We start from the raw sequence: 26,983 nt of genomic DNA, 5'->3' as shown, positions 1-26,983 counted from the left end.
TTGAAGATCCACTTATCACAAACCCAAAGCTGCAGTTTGTGACTTGCTATTTTGTGTTGGTCGCTGTTTGTAAAGTTTTTGAAGAATAATTCAGATCCTTGACTTTTGCACTTTTGCACAACATTTTTTGAATCAATAACACTGCAGAATACGATTTTAAGCACAAAAGTATCTTAAGGCTGCTTGGAACTAATGCTGTCATATAAATATATAAGAGTAAAATGACAACACCTCCCTCTGAAAACAATAATGTTGGCATAAATGTTCATGGTAACTTTCCAACCCCAGCTCCAGCAGCCGACATCAGATGGGCCTTTATGAAATATAAGATCAGTGGATACAATCTGGTGAGGAAATGTTCCAGCTGACATTGTGTTCTTGTTTTGTTGCGTATCTGATCATCCACAGAGTCTGTACCTTTCAAACACCAAAGAGGTTTCAAAACAAAAGGTAAAACTTTCCAGCTGACTCTCAGAACTGGTTTCTACGTCAGTAGTTGTCTGTATGCTGGTAGCAAAATTTAAAAACCTGTGTAATGATCCAAATCTGTGACGCTAGGTGCTTTATGCATAGTTGGAAATGCAAAAGATTCACAGTAACATGGGGTTAATGCTATGATAACAAACAATGCTAATTCTTGCTGATCTTTGAGGCTTCATTTAGGGACAGTGGTGCGTTTAGCAATACCAGTAACAGGCTCTAAATGATAATGGCATCATACTGATGTTCAGGAGGGATTTGTTTTGCGAGTATTGTGTAATAAAGATTCGGACAAACTGAAACTTTGGCCACAGAGGTGAAAAGTCAGAATGTGACCAGAGTACATTTATACTGGAAGGCTGCATGAACAGGTCTGTACCCAGTCCATGTTGACCCGTCCAAGTCTATACCCAGTCCATGTCAAGATAATTGAGTCAAAGCAAGCAGAGCTGCAATGTTATTGCAATTCATCAATCGACAGAGAATTAATGAGCGACTATTTTGGTAAATCAATCAATTAATAAAATGTATTTGTATAGCCCATATTGACAAATCACAATTTGTCTCATAGGGTTTAACAAGTTGCAACATCCTCTGTTCTTATTAACATGGGAAAAACTCCATTGATTAGAAGAGACAGTTTGTAACATAATGGAAAGCAAATGAATTGAGTTATTGTAAGTAATGGTATTGTGAGTATGTGTGTAGACATATTGTATATCAAGCAGTCTTGTTGTAATCGTAGTCCACGATCAGCGACCACCACAATCAGGATCCACCACTACAATCAGTACAAGGTATAAAAAGGAGATAGTATCGTAAGGAAGAAAAACCTCATAGTATAACAAGGTATAAAAAGTGAATTGAATAGTAAGACATAAAATCCTGAGAGTATAGTAAGGCACAAACAATGCCATAGCGTAGTCAGGTATAAAAAGTAAATTATATAGTAAGGTATGAAAATGGCCATAGTTTAGTAAGGTGTATGAAGCCTATAGGAGGGTGTAAAAAGCTTATAGTGTAGTAAGGTATTTAAAGTTCATAGTCTAGTAACGTACAAAAATGCCTCAGTATAGAAAGATACAAAAAGCTCAAAAGGTCAAGTAAGGAAATAAAAGTGCATAATATAGTAAGGTATGTAAAGGTCATATTATAGTAGGGTATTAAATCCTCATAGTATAGTGAGGTATAAATTGTGTAATGCGGATTGAAGGTTGTTTTGGTAGAGTAAGGCCTAAATATCGTACAAGAGCTACTTGTCATTATCAGGCACACAAACATCAAAGTATAGGAAGCAAAACGATACAAATTCACTGTATTCGGTTCCTCAGCCTTATATACTGAGGAAATAACAAGAGTACATCATGTTTGATTCAACAACAAAACCAAAACATGAGATGTTTCTTTAAAAAGTGTTTTATTTTGTTTTTAACAAAGCCCAATACAGATTTGAAGCAAAACTGGGGAACACTGGTGAATCTCAATCCAATTATCATGTCTGGGACACCCACAAAAGATGAGCCTTAAATAAAAAAAACAAAGACACCTAAAATAATCATACAACCCAGAATTGGGGTAAGGAAAATAATGGTGCATGTTGTCCAAGAACTAAACCAAAGAAAATATTTTCACAATAAAAGTTCATGCCAGCAGCTGTTGGGGAGGTTAATTAAAGTCAGACGACTTCTTGTAAAAAGAAATGTCAGATATGACGTAGTAAAGAACCAATAAAACCTAGGATAAATGAGGGTTAATATCAATGTGCTAAAAATTTAATCTCGGCTCATAATTTGGTCAAGTGTATCTACATTTTACACTTTGAGCTCAGTTGTGTACAGTCCGTGCTGTACAACTGACCTGTCATCGGGGGGGGGGGGGGGGGGGGGGGGCTGTTTTTCCATGCTTCAATTTCTCACATGATCGTATTTCACACAGCGGTTTTTTTCTCGTAACAGGTGAAAACACTGCTATCACTTCTTGTCCACATTTCTTTAGACAGGAGTAGACACAAGAAGCAACTGTTGTTAGCCCGTTTATACATGTAGACCTTTAACTACAGATAGAAAAAAGTGTGCCGGCCGCAGAAAGCAATAATCAAGATTACATGTACAACTCATTTGTTTTACGCAAAGATATATGAACAGTTTAGCTCGACAACTGTGCGGACCATGCCTACATTTTGAGGGACACACCTTTTGAATCATTTCATGGCAGGTACATCTATGATTTAAAATAGGTTTAGAAAATATATACTATAAACAGCAGACATTTTGTCATCCGAGTGATCCACTTTGCAATTTTTCCCACTTAACAAGGGGGGGGGGGCAAAGTAGTTCTGGTGCCCAGACACTTAAAACCACGAGTCATTTCAATTATTTTCTGAGGACCAGCCCACTGGTTCTTTACCATTTGTACCAATCACGTGATGGTGGACGTGTAAAACTAGATTAAAGATGGGGTCAAGTCAGGATTCCACTGGCACGTGTTATCTTTGAACTATGAATTACAGACTATCTGAAATGAGCTGCTCCACCCATGTAAGCACAGTGATTTTCTGATACAGAAAAATACTAAGCGGACAATGTATAGTGATCCTTAATAACAATATCCATCGGTTTGAAAACACCAGTCTATTTTCATATATTCTCATGTGGGAACATATATATTTTATAACAAAATAAATCTATACTGTTTTCATGGTTGTGGTTGATAAGGGTTTTACAATCCCATCATCCCATTCTGAGTCATCGGAACCTTCTTTGTCCATTTCAACCAGGAACTGCATGTCGGCTTAGAAATGGTGACTGAAGCAGCTCGAATACTCAAAAGGCTCTGCCTGAGAAGAACATTAGTTTGAAGCTAATAAAATATTAATTTTTCCATCTGTATACCTGCTGTTAAAGTAAAATAATAATTTCTATTATCTTTAAAAAAATCATAAACAGTTTTCTTATTGTATCTCGGCATTTTGACACAAAATATCCTCTTGGATATTTACACAGGAAAATATATTTTACAAGCAATAAAACAAGCTTATATTGTGGGTTGCAACAGAATAAAATGATTTCTGAAGAAAACAATGGAGAAAGAATTGCATAGCAGATCAGAATATAACTAAATAGGAACTGATCCTTTTTGGTATGGTGCACTTTGATACATGACTTCAAACATTTTTCACAGATGTACATGAAATAGTGAGTCCATTCGTAGTTTCACCTGCCCACAGTAAAGATCCAGTTGACTTCTGCGCTTTAATGCTCAACAGTTAGAAGGCAGGATGCCGACGTCTTGTCCACTCTGCTCTTTTGATAAAAGTACATAGGAGTCTTTTCCAAAAACAAAAACAAATAAAATTAAACTTTGTTTAAAAGTGCCATTTTGCTACATTTATTAGCTGATCCATGGTTTGCTACTGAACGGTTAACACACGTGAATGTGTTACACAGCCCCTGACATCACACAGTTTCCTGATTCTATGAGTTTTGGTCACATGGACAATCACACACTCACTCAGCTACATACACACAAACACTTGTGCAGAAACAAACGCATACATACAGACATACATACACACACAGACACACACACACACACACAGAAATGATGTGAAAGGAAAAAGAAAGTGGAAAAATAAAATTGTGGCCGGTGGGTACAGTTCCATCTGAAGAGTTTATCTGCTGCGATTAGACATTCCGGCTGGTAAAGCTTTGAAAAAGAACAAGCACCGTTGGGAAAAGGCCTCATATGTCCTCCACTGGGGGAGTTCAGCAGTTTCCGCTTGATTCTGAGCTCCCACAAAATGCAAAAGAGAAATCTACATTCAGACTTGCCACGGGCTCGTGGTCAGGCAGAGTCATTGAAATGTTTCAGACTTTATTGCGTCTTTTCCTCCGTTTAAGTCTGAGTTAGGCACTAGAGCCTTGTTTTTAAACCACGGAGTCCCAGGACTTGAATCTCCAACTCCCATGAGGCCTTTTCTTGAGTGTCCATGTGGCTAAAATCCGGGTCCTCACCGTCTCTGCTGGGTATAGACTGGGTACGCTAGCGTCACATTCAGAGAGTCATTGTGCTGGACCAAAGACGTGTGCTGGTAGTGAAGTACGAGTTCCTTCAATGAGCTGTACAGGTTGTACGGCTCGGCAAAGCCAAAACCTGAGGGGGTCTTGTTGATGACGCAGTGCTTCACCTCACCCTCCACGCTGCAAAGACAACAACAGTCACAGTCAGAATATGCAGTGTTGTTTCTGACCACGTTTTACTTGATAGACTTTTAATATCTTGCTCAACCATTAGGATAATGATTCATCTTCTCAAATAATTGTTAGGTTCAAATATGTGTTCCAAGCCTGATCTTAAAGTAGCGAGGGATCAGCAGTGACTTGTTTCGATTAACTTAGGATTCAAAACATAGAATCTGTTTTGTTTATACATAAGGAAATAAACAATCTAAACTCAGATACTTCCATGTGAGTATTGTTTTCAGACAGGATTAAAAAACGACTCTATCCTTTACCGGCAGTTTGAAAAGAGCACATTAACTGTACATACACAACACTGCAGGCGTAGCATCCTGCTTTGCTGCTGTCTCGAACCAGGAATGTTCCGTCTCTCTTGCCCTGGAGGAGTGCCTCCGCCTGTAGTCGATTGATGTTGCCCAGTTTCCAGGCCCGCTCGTCGTGATGAGGAAGGTCTTCGTCATCGTCCACCATGGAATATTGACTAGAAAAAACGTGACGTACGCAAATGTTAGTTGTGAGGCAATATCACTTGCATCTTGTGCCAATTTGTTCAAAGCTAAATGACACTCACTCTTCTGTGTTCTCGTTCTTGATTCCAAGCCACTCGTTGAGTTTCTTCTGTCTGACTCCCTTCTGGGTCAACCACCTGAGAGAGGGAGGACACGAGGACGTTAGAAACCAGGACAGACCGATTTGATTTTCTCTTGAGGGAAGCACACGGTAGGTTCCAGAGGCAGCAGAGCTGTGACAGTGCTACACTTACATGAGATATTGGTCTCTGGTCTTGCGGAGCTGGATGAGGTCGGGCTTGATGCTGTTCATCCTCTTGTCGATCTCTCTGTAGTCTGCCGCCTGTTTCTTCAGATCTTCCTCCAGTCGGCGTTTGCTGTCTACGATTTCACTAATCCTCGATTTCAACTTTTCGTAGTTCCCCATGATCCTGAAAACAACAGATTTTTTATTAATGAAACTTATTATGTGTGACTGTTGCATCTTTTCAGGTGACATGGAAAGTGTGGTATCTTCTTACCTCTGGATCTCCTTGTCGTTGCCCTCTCTCCTAAATTTCTCAATATACTCTTTGCTGTACCGCTCTTGTGTTTGGCATTGCTCCTCGAAGATCTTTATGGTTTCGTTAAATGCTTCTATCGCCGTCCTTTTCATTTGGATTTCCTGGAAGAAGGAAGCACAGTATTAGCTCATGGTGTTCAGATGTCAATGTAAAATTCTTGATAGTATTCAGACTGAGGGTGGTACTCACTTGTGATGTTCGGGTGTATTCTTCATACAGGCGGTCGTACTCCTTGTTCTTCTCCTGGTACTGCTGGTGGTACTCACAGAGCTTCCTCCCAACAGCTTCAATGTTGTCCTCTTTCACCACCTGATCCTAAAATCCATAAGATTTTTGATCAACAAATGCAAAAGGCGCTGCTAAAATGCTTTAAAAATAAGTATTATGTATGTGGTGGTTTTAAAATGTGCTAACGTCTTACCTGCTGGTGTTTGGAGACCGGATACAGCAGCTTGACATCCAGCTTGGGGTTGTACTGAGCCAGTGACTCATTGCGATAGTGGTTGATGAGCTCAACAACGGAGCTGAAAGTCAGTGGGTCAGAGAAGCCGTACTTCCCATCCCGGTGGAATATCTTAATGAGCTTGTTGTTACCTCCTTTCCTGTTGACAAAAAAACGAGAGAAGAGAAATTGTTAAACCTACTGCCAACAATAAATCTGTGTAGAAGAGAGGATGTGATTCACAACTGAAGGAAGGAGGGGGCTCACCTCAGAGTCAGAGTGTAGTCTCCGTGCATTTTCGTCGAGGCATCACGCACCAAAAATGTACCGTCAGCGGTGTCCCTCAGTTTTTCATTGACCTCCTCTCTCGAGATGTCTCCCCAGTACCATTCGGCGTCTTGCAGAGCCATGTTGTTGTTCATACCGTTGTTAGTCACAGATGTGGGCTTGGGCGGCTTAGGAGGTAGAGCTGTGAGGACGAGAGGAGTGGGCAGAGAATGTAAATAAACAGGCTGCAGAGGCACTGGAACCTGTGTGCTCTCACTTTTACAATAAGCCGCCCACAGCTGGAATTAAATGCCCGATTTTTTTCCTGACTCATAATGAAGCATCTAATGAGACTGGAACCATATTATGCTGCAGAAAATACACAACACCAAAATTGACAGCACCGATGTTTGTGTTTATTTTTTGCAGGAAATCAAGCATCCTGCAGTCGTCTCGATCACACGCACACACACACACAAACACAGTGGCTGTCTCTCTCATCCTTTCCATTGATTTAATAGGGCTGGAAAAACACAGCACCTCTTCAGCAGAGAGAGAGGGGGGGCAGTGGGAGGAGACATTGGGTGTGAGTCAGGGAGAATGAATTTCATTCAAGAAAAGGGGCTCAGTCAAAATATTAGCTGCTAATACAGCTGTGCATTATTATGCACATAAAACTGATGCCAATGAGCACGGACACCATAAACACAACTTTTTCCTCATTCAGAAAGCAGGAAAAGGGTTTAATCACAGCAATTTTTTAGAATAGGATAAAAAAGAAAAAATTAAGGCACTATCTAAAACAAAGATTAATATTCAGCGTATTGGAGAGCAATTAACACTGTTTTTCCAGCAGCAATAATTCAGCTTTAATATTGAATAACCAGTACACAATAACCAGAATAATCAGCTTTTCCTGCTGCAGCTTTAAAGCAGCACTCAAGAGTAACAATGTGTCTGTAAAGAATCTTAAATCTGCAGCGGCTCCTCACAAGCTGACAGCTTCTCAGTAAAGCTAGCAGAAGCAGAACTAAGGTAGCAGGTTATTTTTAACCCACAGATCTGCACAGCCTTTGTTCATTCCCTCTGCATTAACACCAGTGCTGCTTCTGCTGCTGCTAATTTAGACATTTCTCATTGAAACTGTAAGCACCATTTATTAGATACAACTGTGACATGGCATAAAATGCAGAGGCTTATAATCTCTGTAGAATGTAACCTGGTAATTCCCCCACACATTCATATGTTTCTTATTCACTCCTCAATTCATCTGCTTTCCAACCTGATCTGTCTTCATCTCTCAATTTCTAATTCTTTAAAGCAGTCATGTGAACAATCCAGTCTTAAACATCTTCCTGGCAACAGCTTCACACTCACATTTCAATAAAAATACACTAATATAACATTAACTGCAACAATCTCCAAAAGAGGCACAATAAAACGTTTTTATCATACATCCAGCTAACAGACAATTTGAAAAACCATTAAGGGCAGCCTGCTCAGTAACGTGTTACATCACTTACCACAGCCAATCACACTGGGGGTCTGTCAACCACTCCTGCATCTTTCATTTCCTGAGAGCGATGAGGTCATTCTGAAAGCCCATAACCTTTTACCTCCCTGCTTCAATTCTTCACAACGCAGCAGCCAAATAGAAAACTGGAATAACTCATATTTCTCTCTCTGCAGCATCCAGCATCCATCTTAAGAGCAAATGTGCAGCGTCTCTCCACTAGCAGAGGGGGGAAGGACCTGTTCCATGCTTTTCCTCTCTGATCCTCTCTCTCTCTCTCTCTGTCCCTGTGTGAGCTCAGTCGTTCGCTCTTCTGCAGGTTGCTCGGCCCCTCCTCTCTGCGTGCCGTGCAGAGGTTTAGTCCGTCCTACTGCTGGCACTCAGACAAAGCCAGCTCTGCTGCAGCAGCACGTACGCAGCTAAATTATAATGCTTGGCCTGGTCAGCGGCACCCAGAGGTCCCAAATATGCCTGTAATCCCACAGCGTGACACTCAGTAAGACAGAGATAGCTCCCTTGATTTCCTGAGTGAAATTAAAATAGAGCTAGTTCCTGGTAAAGTCCGAGGATTCAAGCGGAGCGCAGCCGCCATCCTTCTACATTCAATTAAAAGACGAATCTTAAAACTCTTCATGCTTAAGAAGTAAGGAAAGAGATCAGACTCAAAACAAACCAGTCTATTTGAATAAATGGTTAATAATGTAAAAATCGGAGAACTAAATGAGGAAAACAGCTAAAGACAGCTTTCTTCAAATATTTCTACAGGGTTTTAATAAGTTATAAATCTATTGTAGCCTCACACAACATATTGTAGGGCCCATTTGAGCAGTAGGTCGGAAAGTGAACTCTTAATATTCATCAGCATGTCTCAGAGCAATACAGAGTTATTAATACCGAAAGTAAGAATAGCTCATATCTACACGACATGCTAAGTGGCTCTGGGCAAATCTGTTAGCCGATAGCTATGAATATAAGCTTGAAAGAAAACAAAAGCCTTTTATTCTTGATCCATTTTCTTAAGCTGTTTTATTTGTGTCTTATTCTACCCACGCAGCCCTTTTTGTCATAGCCCGCCGGCAAACGCAGCAGACACACATTGATCCACTTTCGTGAGACAATTTTAAGAAGGTAAAAACGACGAAGATCGTCAAACTTACGTTGCAAGTTGTGCATGTTTTGCTGAATCAACACTTTCTTCTTTGTAGTTTCTCTTTTATTCCCACAAGGTGAATTAAATCCAACAGAGTTACTTTCAAGTCCGCCAGTCAAGTTCCATTTCATAGTTTAGGCCACAGAGAAAACTGGATGTGGCTTGTTTGAATTCTTAGAAGGCTACGGCTTTATGTGCTTCTTAATGAAATCCAGGTAATCCCCTCGGTGTGAAGCAGGTGCAACACGCGACTGTCTAGCTTACTGACTGCTCGGCTCCTGCTGCGAGTTTGGTAAGGCCAAGTCTCCTCCTCTCTGCCTGCCTCTTTCAGAGCTTTGTGAGGCTAGGGCCTGCTCGCATGGAGGCAGGTAGTTAATGATTAACAGTAGCTGCTCTGGTGTCAGCACTGCCTCTTCTGAAAGCAGCCACTCGTGCCAGCTGTGTGTGTGCCTGCGTGTCTCTCTCTGACTCTTTGGTCACTCCCTCTCTCCCTCCGTCTCTGTTTGTAAAGGAGGAGGCGGGAGGGGGCTGTTCCGTCTTATGATTAACTTGCAAAGTTTCAAATATTTGCTGAGCTGAGCACTTTGAGGCAGGGAGGACATGTGGAGATCTAGGCAGAAGGGAGGACCGATAGGGGGAGGTGAGCGGCCCTAGAAACTAGAAGCAGCCCTCGGTTAACAAGAAGTGCTCTGTGGAGTAGGCCGACTTTCCAGCCAACCAAATCAAAGTGGGCCTTTTGTTGCTTTCTTAAAATAGGCACGCAGTAACTGGGAGGAGGCACGCAGACACCCCAACACACACACACATACACAGGTCATTCACAGGAACACATGTACAGAATGTACATGTGTGTTTACAAAGTAGGCTATTCTTCCTCTCTCTCATGTGTTATCTGAATGACACAGGTTCCTGAAACCAGTTGAGCACGCCTGGACTCATACGTTAATACATTGCCCTGTCAAACATACAATTTTATGTCAGAGTGTATTTATAAAAAAGAACTAAAAGCCTTTTGGTCTTTGCCCGTCTGTCCATTCACTCTTCCAACATTCACCCTCCCATCTGTCCCACTGCCAAAGTGCTCCCGCAGGTGCAAATTACTGACAGCTGAGAGTGGGCCATGCACAGGACCATTATAAATAGCTCTAACAGGTAATAAAGTGTTTAAACAGCCATAGCCACAGCCAGTCACAGGCTTCTGGCCCAGGCAACGACAGTGCTTTTAACTAGCACTGTAAAAACATAACTGTGCCACGCAACGGGCTGCACTCACACAACCACACCAGCTTCCTTTATGCAGACCACCACTATAACAGCCATGAAAACTGACTTTGTGCAGTTTAGCATTTGAAATATTACCAGCCAGAATATCAAACAAGATTTTATCAATGGGCTTCTTCACATGCATTTTGCAGTTAAATTCAAAGCTATACGAACACAAAAATCCAAACTATAGCAACATTGTAACACAAATCTGTACTTTGCAGCCAACCCATTTCTATTGGAACCTTGTACATAATTGCACCATGTCCTTAACTTCTGAAGAAGTGTTGTTTATTTCTGATAAAGTAATTTCTAAGGTGCAGCTCAACCTTTACAAACATTGTCTCTCTAATTCAAACTGTTATCTATTAAAGATTAGGACATGTGTATTCACTAACCAGTACATGATAAAACACAAACATGTTAAACCAAACAAACCTAACAATGTCAGTAGTTTACCTTTAATAAGGTTCAAGTCTCAGGGTGTTCAGTTCATATTCTGCAGGAATTTAGTCCCTGCATAACATGCAACCATTTACTTCCTCCGATAACAAATGCAACAAATCCTCTACCAAAGAGCAGCAAAAATGCTTGACTTTATTTTTAATTTAACAAATTAAAGTTAATGTGTACTGCAACTACACTAAAATCAGCAGGATTATAATACTTTATGCAAAAATGACATTTCATCTACCTGGAGCAGCATGACTTTCACTCCCCTCACTGGTCACCAGAACCTCGATGATTTTGATGTGGGTATCCAGGCTGGGTTCACAGCTGTAGGGGGAGAGCAGGTTGAATTAAGTGTGTTTTACAGCCCAGGTGACTTAGTGTTTCTGCTCCTCTGTGCTGGTTTCAATCTGATGGTAATTCAGGCTTAGCTACAATAATTGTGCAGCACAGCTGGTAAGAAGAAAAGCCCCAACCTATATCCATGTACAGCTAAAACCCATGAGTGCGTGACAGACTGTGTTCTGAATGTGTGTGCAAGTGTATGTGTGTGTGCATGTGCATGTGTGCCTGCACAAATGCCAGTGGCTGCAGGAGTGCATGTTTGAGTCTATGTCTCAGTGTGGCATGACTGAGCCTGCACACTTGTCTGTCTGCTGTCTGAGTGTCTATCTTTGACAGAGTATGTAGAGGTGGTGCATGGTTAGGCTGCGTTGACACCAACCTGGTGGCTTGCTGTCTGAAAAACACAGGGCTGAAGATCTCTCCTAGGGCTCGAGCAGAGAGCAAGTTCTTGGAGCTGTTAAGGCACACTCTATTGAAATGCCTTAGCAGACAGTGGAGAGTTAGCCAGTATTGTGGAGGCAGGCTCGGGGTGCTGGCAATGCGACGTAGCAGCTGTGCACATTCTTCAGGATTCGCTACCTCTGTTGAAACAGATGAGAACGGCAAAAAAGGTCAGCATGACAATAAAAAAACTGATAGAACATTAAACCCTACCAAGATCTAAGAGGAGTGTTAAATGAAACATGTTTGGTGAAACAATGAAGACGTGGAAAAAGTGTCATGTGCAGTTCGGATTGAAGACCGCAGAGAGATTGTGTGGTTTACAATGAGCGTAAGGTACACTGGCAGGTGATTGGCTGCTTAGAGATGCTTGAGATAAGCTTTCAGACTTGTTTTAGTTCCTATTAACCACAGATATCCTGTTTCTGGCCATGTGACGGCAACAGAATGCAGCGTTGCGGAACAAAGTGTGGTGTGAGAATTTTGTCTGCACTTGCAACCAATGCAGCAAGACACAGAGCAAGAAAAATACACGGATTATATAATGTTTATAACATTGAGGATAAAGTGCATGAATACAAAAAAAAGAAAAAAAGGGTGACACTGTTAATTTCTTCTTTGAAATCTTTATATACAATCTTAGGTAAAATCTCCAGTAGGACACTCATGATGCCTTGTGGTTTTTTTGTTCAAAGTACTAAGTGGAACATGGGTACATTACGTATGCACTTCTGTTTCAGACACACTGTACCGAACACAAATGATCACTGAATCTGCTCTGACGTTTGTTCTCACCTTTGGCTGTGAGAACCATCTGAGCATATATTGCAGTGGGGATGATGGGCTGTGGAAGATCCTGCAGGTACCTACGCAGACCATCACATAGAACCGAAAGTTCAAACTGATCCAGGTCTGCTGAGGGGGGATCTGAAATGCAATACAACAAGCAGACAGAGTTGAATACTATAATTCATTCTTGCACAGTTAAATCTTTAAATACAATCTGAGGTATAATCTCAAAAGTTATATAATGCAAAATGTAAACATGAGCATGGATGCAATAAAATAGTCACAAAATATGTCTCTCTCTCTTATTTTTATTAATCTACGGTGTCTTCACACAAACACATCTCTTTTACGTCACCTCACACATTTAGCTCTTTTCATCGTCACTGCATATGTCAATAACTTTTTGTAATCTGTGAGACTTCCTTTTATGTTCTCATCTCACGCACACAATCTTCGGAAAATGTGCAGGTTTCATATAGGTTGAAAAAAGGAGGTGATAAAAAAAGGCTTACCACATTCGAAATACTGTCTCACTTCAAGTCCAGCTCCAGCAGTGAATGTTCGATATAAAGTGGGGTTCTCCAGACCTGCAAATAATCAGTATAAGACCATTCATTGACAAAACTAATACCTTTTACTTAATGAGGTCATATATGTCATGGGTCATACAAGTCCAGTCAAATGTGGATAAAAAGAGAAAATCCATTTGAGTCAATATGAACAAGTGCAGCAGAATATCAGGATGTCGGACTCACCTTTCCTCTCAATGGTTTCCAGAAGTCTGGCCAGTATGGGTGGAGCGATCTCTGGAGGGGTAAACTGCTCCGTTACGTCCAGCAGAGCGAGGCCTGGAGGAGACAAAAACATAGAAGATTTTTAAAGAAATTAAATTGGGCTCCTGCTATTACTCCATTGTGTAAGTGCTTTGTTTAATGAACCTTTTTTTTCTCTTACACAAAAGGCTGTAAAATGTTATCAACCATAAATATAGCATTTAGGTCATTCTAAATCGTTATAGGTGTAATTTCAATATCAATATGAGCCACATAACATATCTGCTACCAAATAATGTAGTGGTAACCAGTTCACCCATCCTAAATAAACAATTTTGCATTGCAGTTTATTAACACAAATAAAACAGCAAACAAAACTTTTATATGAAGCCCATTTTTAAATAGCCTATCATCAGCTGTTTGCCTTGAAATTGACTCATTTCAGCTATAATTAGCAACTTACAATAAAAGGCTTTATTATTCAGTGTATTTAAATAGTATCTCAGATGACTGATGAAAGAATGATAATTCAGTGCCCTGGGAGGAATTTGAGCAATGGAAGAGAGAACAGTTTCTCCTTTGCTACAAATGATTTTCACATTAATGTAAAATGTATAAATATCTTCCACAGAATTTAAAACATAGTAGATCTTTGTTTGAAAAGCTTTTAAATTTAGACCTAATAAAACAATACAAGGCCTCATCCTTCTGGCTTTTCTGAAAATACCATGGCTGTAGGGGGATTTCACACTTTCTGCAGTGAGTGGTCACAATGAATGGGTTATACACAATTTAGGTGATTTATAAGTCATATTAGCAAAATCATGAAAAGGAATGAGGTCAGTCATAGAATCTAAGGTGAATGTTTATGGTAAATGAAAGAGCGAGGGCTGAAGTTGATCTGAACCAGTAACTGTTGATTAGGTGCAAGACTTATAAAATACTGAGAACTTCAAAAGAAGCAGGTACGAGACCAAAGCACTGCTTTTTAAAGCAAAGGTGAGTATTTACAACTGACTTATTGAAAAAAATGAGGTGCTGAGCATTGAAGTTCAGGTTTACTGGACCAAGGAACTAAGCAAATACCCTGTGATATGAGGTAAGCCAGGTCTGACTTTTTTCCTCATTTTTCCTTTAGAACTTCATACCCAGGTGTGGACTTGAAAGGATGCAGGGGTTGGCAAGGACTTTATTTGGATTAGCAAAAGTACATTTTGAAAGGGCACTTTTCTGAAAGGCTCAACTGTTCAACGTAGAGTCTGCAGATTCAAAATGTTGAGAAACTATGAATGGAAGCCTTTCTAACAACAATATTTGTCTTTCTTTCTACCTAAAAAATGGCAATTTTTTTGGGAATCGCAAAAAACTTCCAACTACTGCTTGCATTTATGCATGCATGCTAGTCATTACCAAATCCTATAATCTCTTACCAAAGAATGTTCAATCATGCAAATAATGAACCACTTCATCCAATTCCACATCCTCTTTGGCCAGCGCAGCACACAGGCTACAGGCTGGCATGTTGCGTGTGAAGAAACTGGATTACCAAAGTCCTTCTAACCACAGAACGCACAAAAAACTCATGTAGGACAACTGGTCATCTGGAAGACATTATTGGAACTGCAGCGCGGGAGGGTGGGGGTTTTTCTCAGAAGCAGTGAACTCTGAGATGGAACACCAAAGTTTCCCTAAATAGAGATCGAGACACGCAGTGCTGCCATCGCACACCTTGGAAGTGTAACCTTCCTCTTAGACAAGATATCCAACACGGCTGCCATTTTACAGCCAACATTTTTCTGAGAAACTCAAATCACAACCTGAGGCTAAATTTAAACCCGAGAGTCACCCACCTTCAAACTGTTCATATCTATAAAAATCACCGCAAAATTCAAAGGTTGCCTGGTTTAATTAAAGATAACATTTGACAAAGAAAGACCAAACACTATAGACATATAATCCATTGATTTAAATAACATCTGCTTGCAGCTTGCTAATAACTCCTAAAAACAAAAGACTGTTCAAACTGCTCCCAAGGTTTGTGTTTATTTACTCTATCCACCAATGGCCTATAAGTGACACAGTACAGGCTGAATATAGAGTTGCTTCTTGGTACTGTCAACGATGTGATAGTTTCAGCGCCAATGGAATTGTATCAAGTAGCAGACAAAATATGACAGAAATGTTTCAAGCTATCAGTGATGATTTCTGAGATGCCTTGGCCCGAAATCAAACGATCAACATGCTCCGACAGGTCAAATCCTCTAACCATGGAAACGCATACAAACACACACAAATTACCAAATTTAGAAGCTAAATATAGGCAGCCATGGAGCAAGCAGGTGTAACAAGTTTTACTAAAATGTTTTATAGTAGTTTGCAAATAGCTGATTAAAAGGATGCATTTTTTTGTAAATGTTGCATTGAAAATAACTTGCATTAGTAGAAAGATTATTAACTCTCTCGTCAATGTTCTCAATGCTAGAAACAACATCAAATAGTTGTCTTTTTAATTTTCTCCAGAGTTAGTGCAGTAACAATATCTATTACTGTTGTTTTGCTGTGTGGAACAGGTGAGGGGCTACAGACATTATGAGACTGTTCAGATGTCCTATCGAAGCTGGGTTCTGTGGCAATTTGGGAGGGGAAAGTACGAACACAGGGGCCCCTTGGACGTGTCTCTACAAGCCTGCATGTTTGGCAGACTCTTCTCATGGTTTTTCAAAGAGCCTCCGCCAGTCAGTAGTCAGTCAGTCAACCACAGGTCGAGGAAGTCAATGCAGCTGCCACTGGTGCTGCTGCGGTGCGAGGGGGACAATCACCCCGGCTCAAACGGTATGTCTAAACCGAACAAACTGCAGACTGTGGGCAGGACAGGGCTGGGGCACCATGGACAAACTAAAGATAGCACACACTTAGGTTAAATTTAGAGGGCCCACTCAAGTAACCTGCATTTTCAGGTTATGCCATTTCTTCGTGTCTGAAAAACGTCTAGCTGTAGCACGCCAGTAAAAGTTGATAACCCACTGAAAGGACATCACACCATATATGAGAGCACATTATAGAACAAGAATTACAAATTATCATGCAAAAGTATAAATGTGGAGTACAGTATCTACAGTGTTATTTATGAAAAGGAGCACTGACATACTTTAACGACTCGTAGTGAATGAGTGATGCAGCTCTAGTCTGAGGTCAGTACAAAAAGGGAAGGCAATGTCGCCTTCTGCAGGTTGGAAGATGAAATGCAAAAGCTTAGCAGCAGCCAATGAGATGACTGTTGCTACATTTGGACAATTAACCCTATAGGGATCAGACTGTCACCAAGCAACAACCATACACGTGTAACCAGTTTTCTAGCTTGTAAATGATTTTGAATCAGGATTAAGGCCAAATTTAAAATCTACTACTGGTTGAAGTTCATATTGCTTTTGTTAACCGATCAGTGAGCACAGACTGAGGGATCTGTCCCTTTCAATACTGGCTAAACTATTTAAGAATCATTGAAAACATTGTAAAACTACAGCTCACTTTCCAAATGTCTGCCATAATGCAGACTCTGATTTAATTTTAGTGGCATTGTCAAAGCTGACATCTCTTTCAGTATCTTGTTGGGTCAGATCTATACAAAGAATATAGAGAAGAGAAACAGAAACCTCTTGAAAACATTTCCCTTTTTGTGTCATGTACAACAAGTTAAATTAGACATGATTTTTTATTGCAGTCCAGTATTTCCCATTTGTCCTGTCAAACAGTGAAAAAACTAAAACAAATATATATATTAAATGTGTTCAGTGATGGTGAAAATAACTTAATGTGTCCTTTTGTTTGATAAATATATTTGAGCAAGTGTTGAGCATGAGCATTTACAAGTCTCAAGGTGAGACAGTCTAGAAGTATTTCATAATACTGGTAGTGATTTAACCCTCTGAACTTTAAGCAAAGTTCCTGAGCATTTTTTGCTCTAATTAAATTGTTTTACTCGCTGTGGGCTCATTTTTGACTGCAATATATGCAATATAGTTATATCATAAACAAATACATTAGAAAAAAGGATTGGTTATATTTTCTAAACTTGAAAAAATGAATTATACCTTCAATCCTTTTTGTGTGGTTAGGGGGTTACACACAACTGTGGAAAGTAGTGTAACTGCAATATGAATTTTACACTGAAAGGGTGCGCTCTAACTGCTCTGACAGTATCCCTCTGCTTTGCCAGTCCTTGCACATTGAGAGGTAGGACAGGTAAAGTAATTGATTACATATTTTATAGAAGTGACTGGCACTGTGACAGGAACTAAATAATTTACTTCAGGTTGAGTATAACTGAAATGTTTCCAAAGAGCCTATGATCGATCAGGCTCAAATCATTATGCAACACCACACCTTCACAACACGTGGCTCCTCACACATAAAGTATCTAGCTCGTCCACCTCGTCTCCCTCCCTCTCTTAATACATAACATATTTCAAATACCCTTTCTGTTCCCCTTGACTTTGAGATCCTCTCTAATCTCACCTCTGCCTTATTGTGCCCCTTCTTCGTGTCTCTCTGTCTTATTCTCGCTCTTTCTTAATCCTGCTTGCAGACATGCTCTGGCTCCAGTAAAGAAGATTTGCTAATTCAGCTTTCAGTCTCTGCACACAATCAAGTAATGAAACTTTTATGCACGCTTTAATGCACACAATACCATACAAGTCTGGATTTATTCACAAAAAAATTACAAAGTACTGAGCTGAGTATCTTTTCCACTGGTAGCACAAGTTCTTCCAAGTTAAGAGCACATTATTCGAATGATTTTGAACGAGAGTTGTTGTTGTACTTGGCTATAGGCAATGTTGGCGGTGATGACCATTTACAGTTGATGGATCAGTCCTTGCAGGTTTCGTGTTTATTACGTTATTGTGCAACTTCAAAGTTCCAAGAATTGTGATGAGCTGGAAAAAAAAATTGTAAGAAAAATTGTCGTTTTTCTTGTTCATAGACTCAGCCCCTCTCCCTGCACTCTCATCATTTGTGTCCGAGTCAGGGACCTCTTGTTGGCTCTATTGTTGTTTTTTTAAATAATCAGCTATAGACTGCTTCATATTTTAATCACAGTGACAGCTAAATGGATTGGTTGGCCCGGATGTGCAGGCAGGAAGAAGGCAGGTAGGGTAAGACCGAGTGAGCCAGTTCTGAAAATAAAGTTTTACTTTCAACCACAATGTAGTACCTTTGACGGAGGGGCGGGGGGGGAGCCAACTGATTATGATGCACTAACACGAATGTGACCACGTGAAATTTTAACTCATTCAAAGACCTTTGCAGTCTGGAGCCATTCTTCCTCTGGCACATCAGTTAACAGCAAAATATTGTAAGGCTCAGGGACAGTGTGAGAAATCTAAATCACAAGATGAGAATGTGCCAATTTTTATTTTTAGCATTTTGCTATTTTGAAACGAATGATAGTTGCCGTCCTAATTGTAGGCTTTTACAACACTTTTAATTTAGATGAAACAACCAACCAACAACTATAATCAAGGAAACTAATTCCGTCTAATGTACTTTTGTTACAATTATAAGAAGCATAAATCTGTCTTTTACACATATTTTCCCAAACATAACGCAAAACATCAATTTCAGACACTTTAGTCCGACACCTCAAACTAACAACTGTAATGCTACACAATAATATTTAGTAACTACAAAAAAAGAAATAGGACAATAAATTGCTTTACACCTAATAAAAACATTATCTACCTATTAAAAAATACAAAACTAATCCAAATGAGTCAAATTTAGCCTCGTACCAGCAGCATGTACACTAATAACAATGACAGTGTAAAACAGCGATCGCTGGGCTCCTATTCAGTGTTCAACCATTTATTGTCCAGTTGCATTGTGCTCCAAGTTACTGCAATCAGCACTTAGCACAATACTGATTCATCACAAAGCTACAAATCAGTCTACCATGCAGTCTGTGCACACCCCTCCACAACCAAATGAAGGGCCAACACATTCCTGGCCCCAGCTGCTTTTAGTTCCACAGTTGACACTATCAGTGCAAACTATCATGTTGCTTTGCTCATTCTGCCACCGACTTGGCTGGATTTAGTGATGCGTGCATGTCCTTTCTGGAGAGAAATGCATTATATACCATTTTGAAACCATAACCAAAATTGTTGCATCTCCAGTCTTAAAGAGGGGTGAATGCATTTAGCAGAAGAAAAAGAATCAACAGCCCTGACAGAAAGAGTGTTCAATAGAGCAGATGTCAGCCTGAGCACCAAAGAGGCCCAGAGAAGGAGAGCTACGTTATCTCAATCTCCAGCTATGTAGTGTGCTCTCTCTGCAACAGCCTCAGTTGTATAGTGTAGTCTCTCTTTCCAGTAGCCCCTTTCAAAATGTTTATTTTTCACACAAAAGTTCCATATAGTGTGCTTATGGCAAAAATATAGTGTGAATCCACACACATACACAGTGTTTAGATAGAAGAAACTCCCTATGAAATGTACCGACGGCAGCCTTAAAAGTTTTAAATACAGTGATTTATTTTAAACATCACCTGCATCACCTCATTTTGTACATAATGCAATGCAATGTTAGGCCAACAAAATCACACTGATAGGCCTCAGTCATGCGAGAGGTGATAGCCCGAGGGCATCAAATATTTCCTTAAACAAGACTCGGCAAGTAAACTGAACCTTGTGAGAGCATGTAGAGTAACCACCAGTTATTCAGTTTTATCTCTAACATTTGGAAGAATGTTCACACAGACGGGCTGTTGGAAGATAAAGGGCAATTTTACTCAAAAAAACAACAGTGAACACAGAGAACTCAAAACATTTAACCATTTAGAGCCACCGCCGCAGCAAAATGAATATCTGACGTTGAACTTCACTGTTATATAGTTTGATAAAATGATGACACGATGGACCCTTATTTAGCACATTACCCTAGACATTTGGTATGCATGAATTGTGTTTAGAACCATACTATGACTTCATAGTTTTTTCTAAATTGAAAAAAACACTTTCCATCTTTGATTTTCTTTCTTTGTTACTTATACATTTTTTTTGCATCTGTACAAATTATGCTTTAAAGGGTGATAAACTAAAATAAGAAACATTTGATCAATCCTGGCTTTCTGTATGAAATCAAACTAGCAAATGCAGCAATAGTTTTAAGTAAGAGGAACTTCATTCTTTGGGTTTCATTCTTCGAGTTCTCTCTTGGCGGGCTCAAACATATGTATATTCTCCAAAGTGAGAGGCCCAGAAAAGGAGCAACACTTTAATGTTTAAAAAAAAATAAAAAGGCTGAGAGCTGGAATGAGGCAGAATAGTTTCCCAGCCCGGCCCTCTTCTCTTTTTCTCTTACCCTCTCCACATCTGCTGCACTCATGTAAACCCCTGTGGCTCAGAGAGAAGAGGCCCCTTTCCAAGCCTCCATTCTCCACCTCTTTTCCCCCTGCCAGAGCTGACTGTAGGAACTATCAAAACATTAAAAAAAGAGGAGGAGGAGGAAGAAGAAAAAAAGCTGAGGAGTAGGAGGAAGGGAGCGAGATCCCTTGGTGATGTGCAATAAATCACCAACACTCTGGGAGCAACTAGAGCCCTGCCTCCATCATAGCGCCCTCAGCCCCTCTTCAAAGTCCTGATCCTTTTGCACACTATGCTGTGCAGCGACCCTTTAGCTAGCACAGGGACTCTGTCTCCTTTAACCACAACCCTGGGGCCCCTTCTTTTCCCCCCTCCTTCGCTGTCTCTCACAGCCCAGGACACAGAGACTTTTCTTCGTCCAGTGCTACATTCACCCTCGCTCCGGGCTCAGCACTGCCACTCAACCACGACACGGCCATTCAACACATGCCCCCTTCATACTGCTCCTCGCTTACCCCACAAACCACAGCAAAGAATTTCACAACAGTACCGCAAAGGGCAAAAACTTGAAACCTGGCTAATGACGGCTGCTCTTTAGGTGAGCAGTGAGCTTTATGCACACATTCAGGCAAGCCAGAGCGCTTTTAAAAAGATACTAGGTTTGATTGCTGCTGACATTTTGGTCTGAGAAATATCACATTTTAACTTCAAGGGGTAATTTTCAATAGCAGCCAACTTGAAATGGCTAGAGACTGAGATAAGACATGTTAAAGTTTCAATACAGAGAACAAGAACATTGGCATAGTATTTTGGTTATTGAACACAGTGAGCTGTCTAGGTTGCATATGAACAGCCGACGTTTGGCTTATTTGCCATCATGTATTAAGTCAAATCGATCAGATGTAGGCTTAGCACTGACAGGGAGGTTCACCACTTATCAAACTTTGTTAAAATTGAAAACAGCTCCACAGTTATATTTACTCGCTCTATTTTGTCTAATGTGTGTACAAACAAAGAGGTGAAAAGGAGCAGTTGGGGTTTCTGGATATACACTGTAGTACCTTCTGACCGAGAGCCACAGCATGCAGTGACTGCCTAGCCCTAGACCTTCACCCTGTCAAAAGCAAAGCTCCTGTGAAATGAAAATGTTGATGACTAGCTTGGTAGCTAACCAACTACAAGAAGTGAGTAAGACAGCGATAAAGACGTAGGAAGGCATATCTAATTTCAGGTTTGCCTTGCTGTTCCACCCGGGCTTTCAGAGTAATTTGCCTTAATCACCCATACATAGTGATCTAATCATCTGACTCAACAGTAGATAAGGGAATTTAATTCCCTTAAGATGAAGCTTTGCACAGAAACACAGATGATATCCTCTGGTAACATATGGCTGGCACGAGATGCTCGAGTGTACTATAGCTTGGATGTTTGCCAGCTCCATTGTCCTCTGGGGCTGAGCTCGGTTCACATTCAGTGCAGCTGGACAGAAATGGATAGAGATACTTGTTCTCAAAGACTGAAACGGTTGTGCGAAATCAGCAGGATTCTCTCACTTTATTCACGCAACTCCAGATATACAAGCCTCTCCTTTCTGTTTTCACTCAACAATTAGTTATCAACACGGAGTCCGTGGACGGTCTGAGCAAGATCGAGAAGAATATTTACATCGAAACGCAACCCACAACAACTCACAACCACCTATAAACACTTGACAAAAATGTGATGAAAATGTCATACTCCACGATATAAACTACAACTGAGCAAACTTTTCTGAAGTTCTGGAAAAGAATGACTCTAATGACCCAATGAATGACGTTTTTGGACCACTTGAAAATGCTAATTTAGCATGGCATTCATACAGCCATTTTTTTATTCCTTCATCTTTCATGACCAGTAATATTTTCAAATTTAAATATAAACTCTCACTGATGTCAGGTCCTAGCTTTGTTCAAATGTCCATGTAACAGGCTACGTTTCTCTCTCGAACTCGCAGGCGGAAATGTGAAACTTAACCAATCAATATGATGCATCCAGAAACAAGAAGGTTATACTACCATGTTGACAACTATAGATTTTTTTGGTTCGGTTATATCGATTTCAGTTGAGCCAACAAAGAACAATGAAGCAACTATCACAATACATAAAATAAGAAGCTACATTTAAACTTTTGCTAAATATAAGGCTTGATTAAGTTGTGAAATAAATTCAATTTATGCTCCATTACTGTTTCCCCTTAGATCAACACAGCAGAATGACACTAACCACAACGATACTTAACTATTGGAGATACGGTGTGATTCAGAGGAGTTTTGCCGTTTTCAGACATAACCTAAGGGAGGAACTCCGGAGAAATGGGTCCAGACTTTCTCTGCAGTTTGTCTTTCACACATGAACAAAGCAAAAGGAGGTTCTCTACTAAGACACATTCACAAAAGCAACAAATCCTCTATAGGATTCAGGTGAGGGGGGTTGCAGCAGGCTCTTATCACCAAAACCCCTCTTTGCCATCTTTGTAGATGTCTTCTAAGTGTATGGCTTTGCTTTTTCATCCAAAGATTTTGTATTGCTTTGGTTTTTTTTGTGTGTGTCTCGTGTTAAAGCATCATCAACCCCCCATCCCACTTGCTCACAGTGAACACTACAGAAGATGTCTTGCTGTGTGCTCATATCAGCTCCTCTGGAGTTCCTGCTGATTTTATACTAGGGGGCCAGACGAGAAAAATAAACTCAAGAGGCCCTTACTCTGACATTTGCTTTCACAAAGGCTTTGACAGGAAGCACACCATCTTAGGCTTTGTAACTATTGATCCCACTCTGACGCATCTGATAATGTGTTTGTAGAAATTGTGACGTTTGATATGATTAAGAGAATAAGTTTATTTTATTTTAACATGATTCAATAGTTAAGTTATCGGCCCCGGCAGCCCTTCGAATGATCTGTGTTCTGGTGTTGAACTCACCTTGCTCTGAGTCAGAGTCTGCCTCTCCCTTGCAGGTAGCTGGAGCAACAGGTAGGGGTCTGAGGGGCCTGGGCTTGGGTGTGGGGGGAGATATCCATTTCTTCCCGAGGTACTCTACATATGTCCCAGGGAAGTCCCCTTTTTCCTGAGTGGTTTCATTGAAGCCTGGCAGCCATCCAATCTCCTCTGGCCTCTGTTCCAGCCCATCAGTGTACCCAAGAGCCACCAGAGCTCCTTTGCTTACCAACAATGTGTCCCCCACATGCAGATTAATGTCCTCCTCCCTCTCCTTCTTGTAGTCATAAAGCGCTCTGTATTGATATCCTTCAGCACTCATACTGACAGCTGGTGCGAAGGTGTTCTGTTTGAAGATGAGCTTCAACCAGCGCAGTTACTTTTCAGGTTTCCCTGATTCTGCGTACAGTCAATGGATGCTTCCAAGAAACCTAGTCTTCAAAAGTTTTTTAAGAGACAAGATCTAGCTCGTCTTCATTCTTCGACAGTTGTTGTCTTTTCGGAGTGATTTGCAGTGCTCTTGGCCTGTCGCCTCACAGTATGTACCCATCAGTGAATGGCCTGCAGCTGCGATCCTGAGAATTCTCTCCAGACCTGTAAGATGAGAGTGGAGGCCATTTGCAACACATTGCATAAGAAAACTAGGCATCACATAAAAGGGTTTGGATGTGAAAGTTTGTGACATCAGAATGTTATAAACATAATAATAACGACTGATCTACAGAGAAGCAACACTGAATCTTCACGTATAAGCAGCATTTAAGAATACATACTTCCTTAACTCAGTAATGTGCAGTAGGAATATATACTGATGACATTTCATTCAGCGTGTTTTAACCATTTAATCACTTACTTTTCTTATAAGTTATTAAAAACTATTGCAACTATGCCACAAGCAGAATTTGTGGAAGACCATATTGGCTTTGACAAAAGGGCATTTGAATTGAATTTTAATTGTACGTTATTTCATCAAATATTTTCATCAGCTGAAATTCCTGTCAAGTTTCAACCAACTTGGGACAATACAGTTTTTGATACAGAGATCAGACCTGACTTATTATAATTAACTTCTCACAGTTTGAGGCACACTGGGTCGACTTAAAGGCTTCCCAGCCAACATATGGCCGCTAACGTTAGCATCGTGAGTGACAGGTTAGAGTCATGGCGCTGTCAAGTCTTTTTCGCAGACAACAAACCAGCCCCACGGCTCTGGGTTGCGTTCATGTTTTGCCTGAAATGTTTTCTCTAAATCTTTGCAAACGTCTGGCGTGGTCGCGGGTTAATTCTGCTTTAACTTCAGAGTCCAGTGCAGCGTGTGTCGAGGGCTAGCTGAGTCGGCGGCTTGCTAACGCCATCGACTAGGAGATTAACCTCCATGTCTAAAGTAAACACGATGATACTTTTGTAAAAGTTGAACTTGAAGCTAAAACAGAAGCAAAGGGCGACGTGTGGTAGCTGCAGAGGAGGAGAAAAGGAGCTTTACAGAGCTGGAGGAGAACCCAAGCTCACGCGAGAGAGAGAGAGAGCGAAGTAAGGGAAAGCACTTAGAGGAGCGTGTTCGTCTCATGACGAGCCGCAGCCTGGACGTAGTCAACTGGACTTCTCCGCTTCAACCGAGGGGTTTAAACCCGAACACATGCGAGGGACATACCGAATCTGCACGGCTCCCGCGGCTCCTCTTTCTTCCAACACTTCAAAACGCTTCCGCTTGGTTCAACTTCACGGTTTCGGGCGCGTTACCATCGAAACGCAGCCGCAGCCAGGTCCTCTGCCGACATGGCCACGAGCGAGAACTCCTCCGGGTCGCGTTTGAATCCGGTTGAACGAGAAGAACAAACTGTTACAGGTTCGACATAACGGCTCGGCTGCCCCGTCCCGAACAAACGCTCCCTTCTGCCTCCGCGGCCAGCGAAGGGGGGGGGCAGGACAAAGAGCGGCCGCGCATTGGCCCTGCGTCCCTGTCAATCACGAACAGCACATAATCGGACCAATCGGCTTCTCGCTCGCGGCAGACCCACCACCCAGGCATGCCTGCACGCAACACCACGAAGCACCTATGGACATTACATAACTTGTGGAACCCAGACCTGATGTAAACCCTTTTTAGTTTGTACTCACAGACTAATGTTTGACTTTCATTCATTTTAAAGCTTTATAATCCAATAAGAAGTGAAGCTGGAGTTCAGATATCAGTTTATAGTGAGTGTGTACAAAGCTACACGGGGCCTCTTTAGGACTTAACACCATCACCTCCTGTTGAATTTGACTGTCTGTTTTTTTTTCCATAACTCCACCCTTCTCTGAAAGATACAGTCGGGATACTAGATTATGTTTTCAGGAAGTTAATATCCAGCACAAGGGACGCTTTGTGTTATTTCACGAAACAGAAATAGCCCGCGTTTTCTATAAATCATTATATGTTCTCGGGGTGGAAGCTCCCAAAAATCTTAAAGAGTCACCATCTGAGGCGCATGACTGTGAATGTGGGTGGCCTAATTATAGTAGGGAAAAGAGGGCTGGCTTGCAGAAATCCCCTATCAAGTATAAACCCTACTGTCCTGGCTGTGCTAAAAGAGGCTCTAAGCAGCTTTATGCAGGAGAAGGCCCCTTCGAGAGCGCTACAGTCACATCGGTGGCCGTCACGTCGGAGAATAGAGGAAGGAGCAGAAAAAACAAGAGGAACCCTGGTGTTGAAATCCACTGTTACTCGGAACTTCAAATTGCTGCCACGGTGCCAAGAGCCCTGTAAAAAGCCACCTTTGACGTCTTTATGTGAGTCACGGTAGCAGTTTATGCAATAGAAAAGTGCAAACGTTGCATTTGTCATCTACAACGTTAAACCACGGCTGCATGTCTTTTCAGTCCTTACTCCACTTGTGTGTTCGATGTCACAGGAGAGAGTATAAACTCGTTGTTCTCTCTTTCAGGTACCACATCAGACAGTGTCCAGTGTATAGCCCCTCAATATTTAAAAAATACTTTTATTTCTTCTGCCGATGATGGAAATGAATATTTGAAGCACCAGACCATGTAATCCCCCACTTTGCCAGCTCCACACCTCACCCCCTCATTAAATAGCCAGGCTCTGGTGACCCATCTGCTGCCCTGCACACACCCAAACTGCTTATTTAGGGAATATCTGTCACTGTACCCAGACAGAACAGCCATCACACTGGACTTTGTTCATGTTTTTTAGCAGACGTTTCAGTGTGAAACAAAAGTACATCACACCTCCTATAAACTTTTGTTTTGCTTGTTTGTATAGTCGAGTATTGCACAAGCAAGCTGTGTCAATATGGTGGTTATTAAACAGAAAGCCATTCATTAAGCGTTGAGTGCAAATGTTTGTATAGCAGGTGAAATACTTTTAATATGTCAAACAATGTTTCCATAAACCTGTCAGCATATCATATCGGCTGTTATA

The 26,983-nt window shown here is 41.0% G+C and overlaps 1 protein-coding gene and 1 long non-coding RNA gene across 4 annotated transcripts; one reads left to right on the top strand and one right to left on the bottom strand.

The window, feature by feature from the left end:
- Window positions 1-1,880: 1,880 nt before the first annotated feature.
- On the bottom strand, window positions 1,881-25,456 carry pik3r1 (phosphoinositide-3-kinase, regulatory subunit 1 (alpha)). 3 transcript variants are annotated; one of them, XM_053447577.1, is made up of 15 exons: window positions 25,211-25,456; window positions 23,545-24,153; window positions 13,206-13,298; window positions 12,963-13,037; window positions 12,457-12,588; window positions 11,600-11,801; window positions 11,120-11,202; window positions 6,500-6,701; window positions 6,212-6,392; window positions 5,980-6,105; window positions 5,749-5,891; window positions 5,482-5,658; window positions 5,290-5,364; window positions 5,029-5,199; window positions 1,881-4,679 (listed from the first exon to the last, which is right to left on the bottom strand). In XM_053447577.1, the coding sequence occupies exons 2-15, from the start codon at window positions 23,879-23,881 to the stop codon at window positions 4,490-4,492; spliced, it is 2,187 nt and encodes a 728-aa protein (XP_053303552.1). In that variant the 5' UTR covers window positions 23,882-24,153; window positions 25,211-25,456; the 3' UTR covers window positions 1,881-4,489. The 3 variants fall into 3 exon arrangements, with proteins under 3 accessions (XP_053303552.1, XP_053303553.1, XP_053303554.1); XM_053447578.1 differs by lacking the exons at window positions 11,120-11,202; window positions 11,600-11,801; window positions 12,457-12,588; ... (2 more) ...; window positions 23,545-24,153; window positions 25,211-25,456 and adding an exon at window positions 9,170-9,643; XM_053447579.1 differs by lacking the exons at window positions 11,120-11,202; window positions 11,600-11,801; window positions 12,457-12,588; ... (2 more) ...; window positions 23,545-24,153; window positions 25,211-25,456 and adding an exon at window positions 8,023-8,322.
- LOC128462282 (uncharacterized) lies at window positions 8,408-12,713 on the top strand. The gene is made up of 3 exons (XR_008342357.1): window positions 8,408-8,655; window positions 9,067-9,140; window positions 12,402-12,713. It is a non-coding gene; the product is annotated as an uncharacterized LOC128462282 (long non-coding RNA).
- Window positions 25,457-26,983: the final 1,527 nt, after the last annotated feature.

The sequence above is a fragment of the Pleuronectes platessa genome, chromosome 19 (genome assembly GCF_947347685.1).
Source record: "Pleuronectes platessa chromosome 19, fPlePla1.1, whole genome shotgun sequence".
NCBI lineage: Eukaryota > Metazoa > Chordata > Actinopteri > Pleuronectiformes > Pleuronectidae > Pleuronectes > Pleuronectes platessa.
The sequence above is the reverse complement of the archived record's forward strand: the minus strand, read 5'-3'. Positions and strand labels throughout refer to the sequence as shown.

Bases quoted from the DNA above. Each gene is read 5' to 3' on its own strand.
- pik3r1 (XM_053447577.1), bottom strand. From the start codon at position 23,881: ATGAGTGCTGAAGGATATCAATACAGAGCGCTTTATGACTACAAGAAG. The intron at 13,038-13,205 runs GTGAGTCCGACA...GATTATTTGCAG, and splicing joins GGAAACCATTGAGAGGAAAG to GTCTGGAGAACCCCACTTTA. The intron at 4,680-5,028 runs GTATGTACAGTT...TTGTCTTTGCAG, and splicing joins TGCTACGCCTGCAGTGTTGT to CGTGGAGGGTGAGGTGAAGC.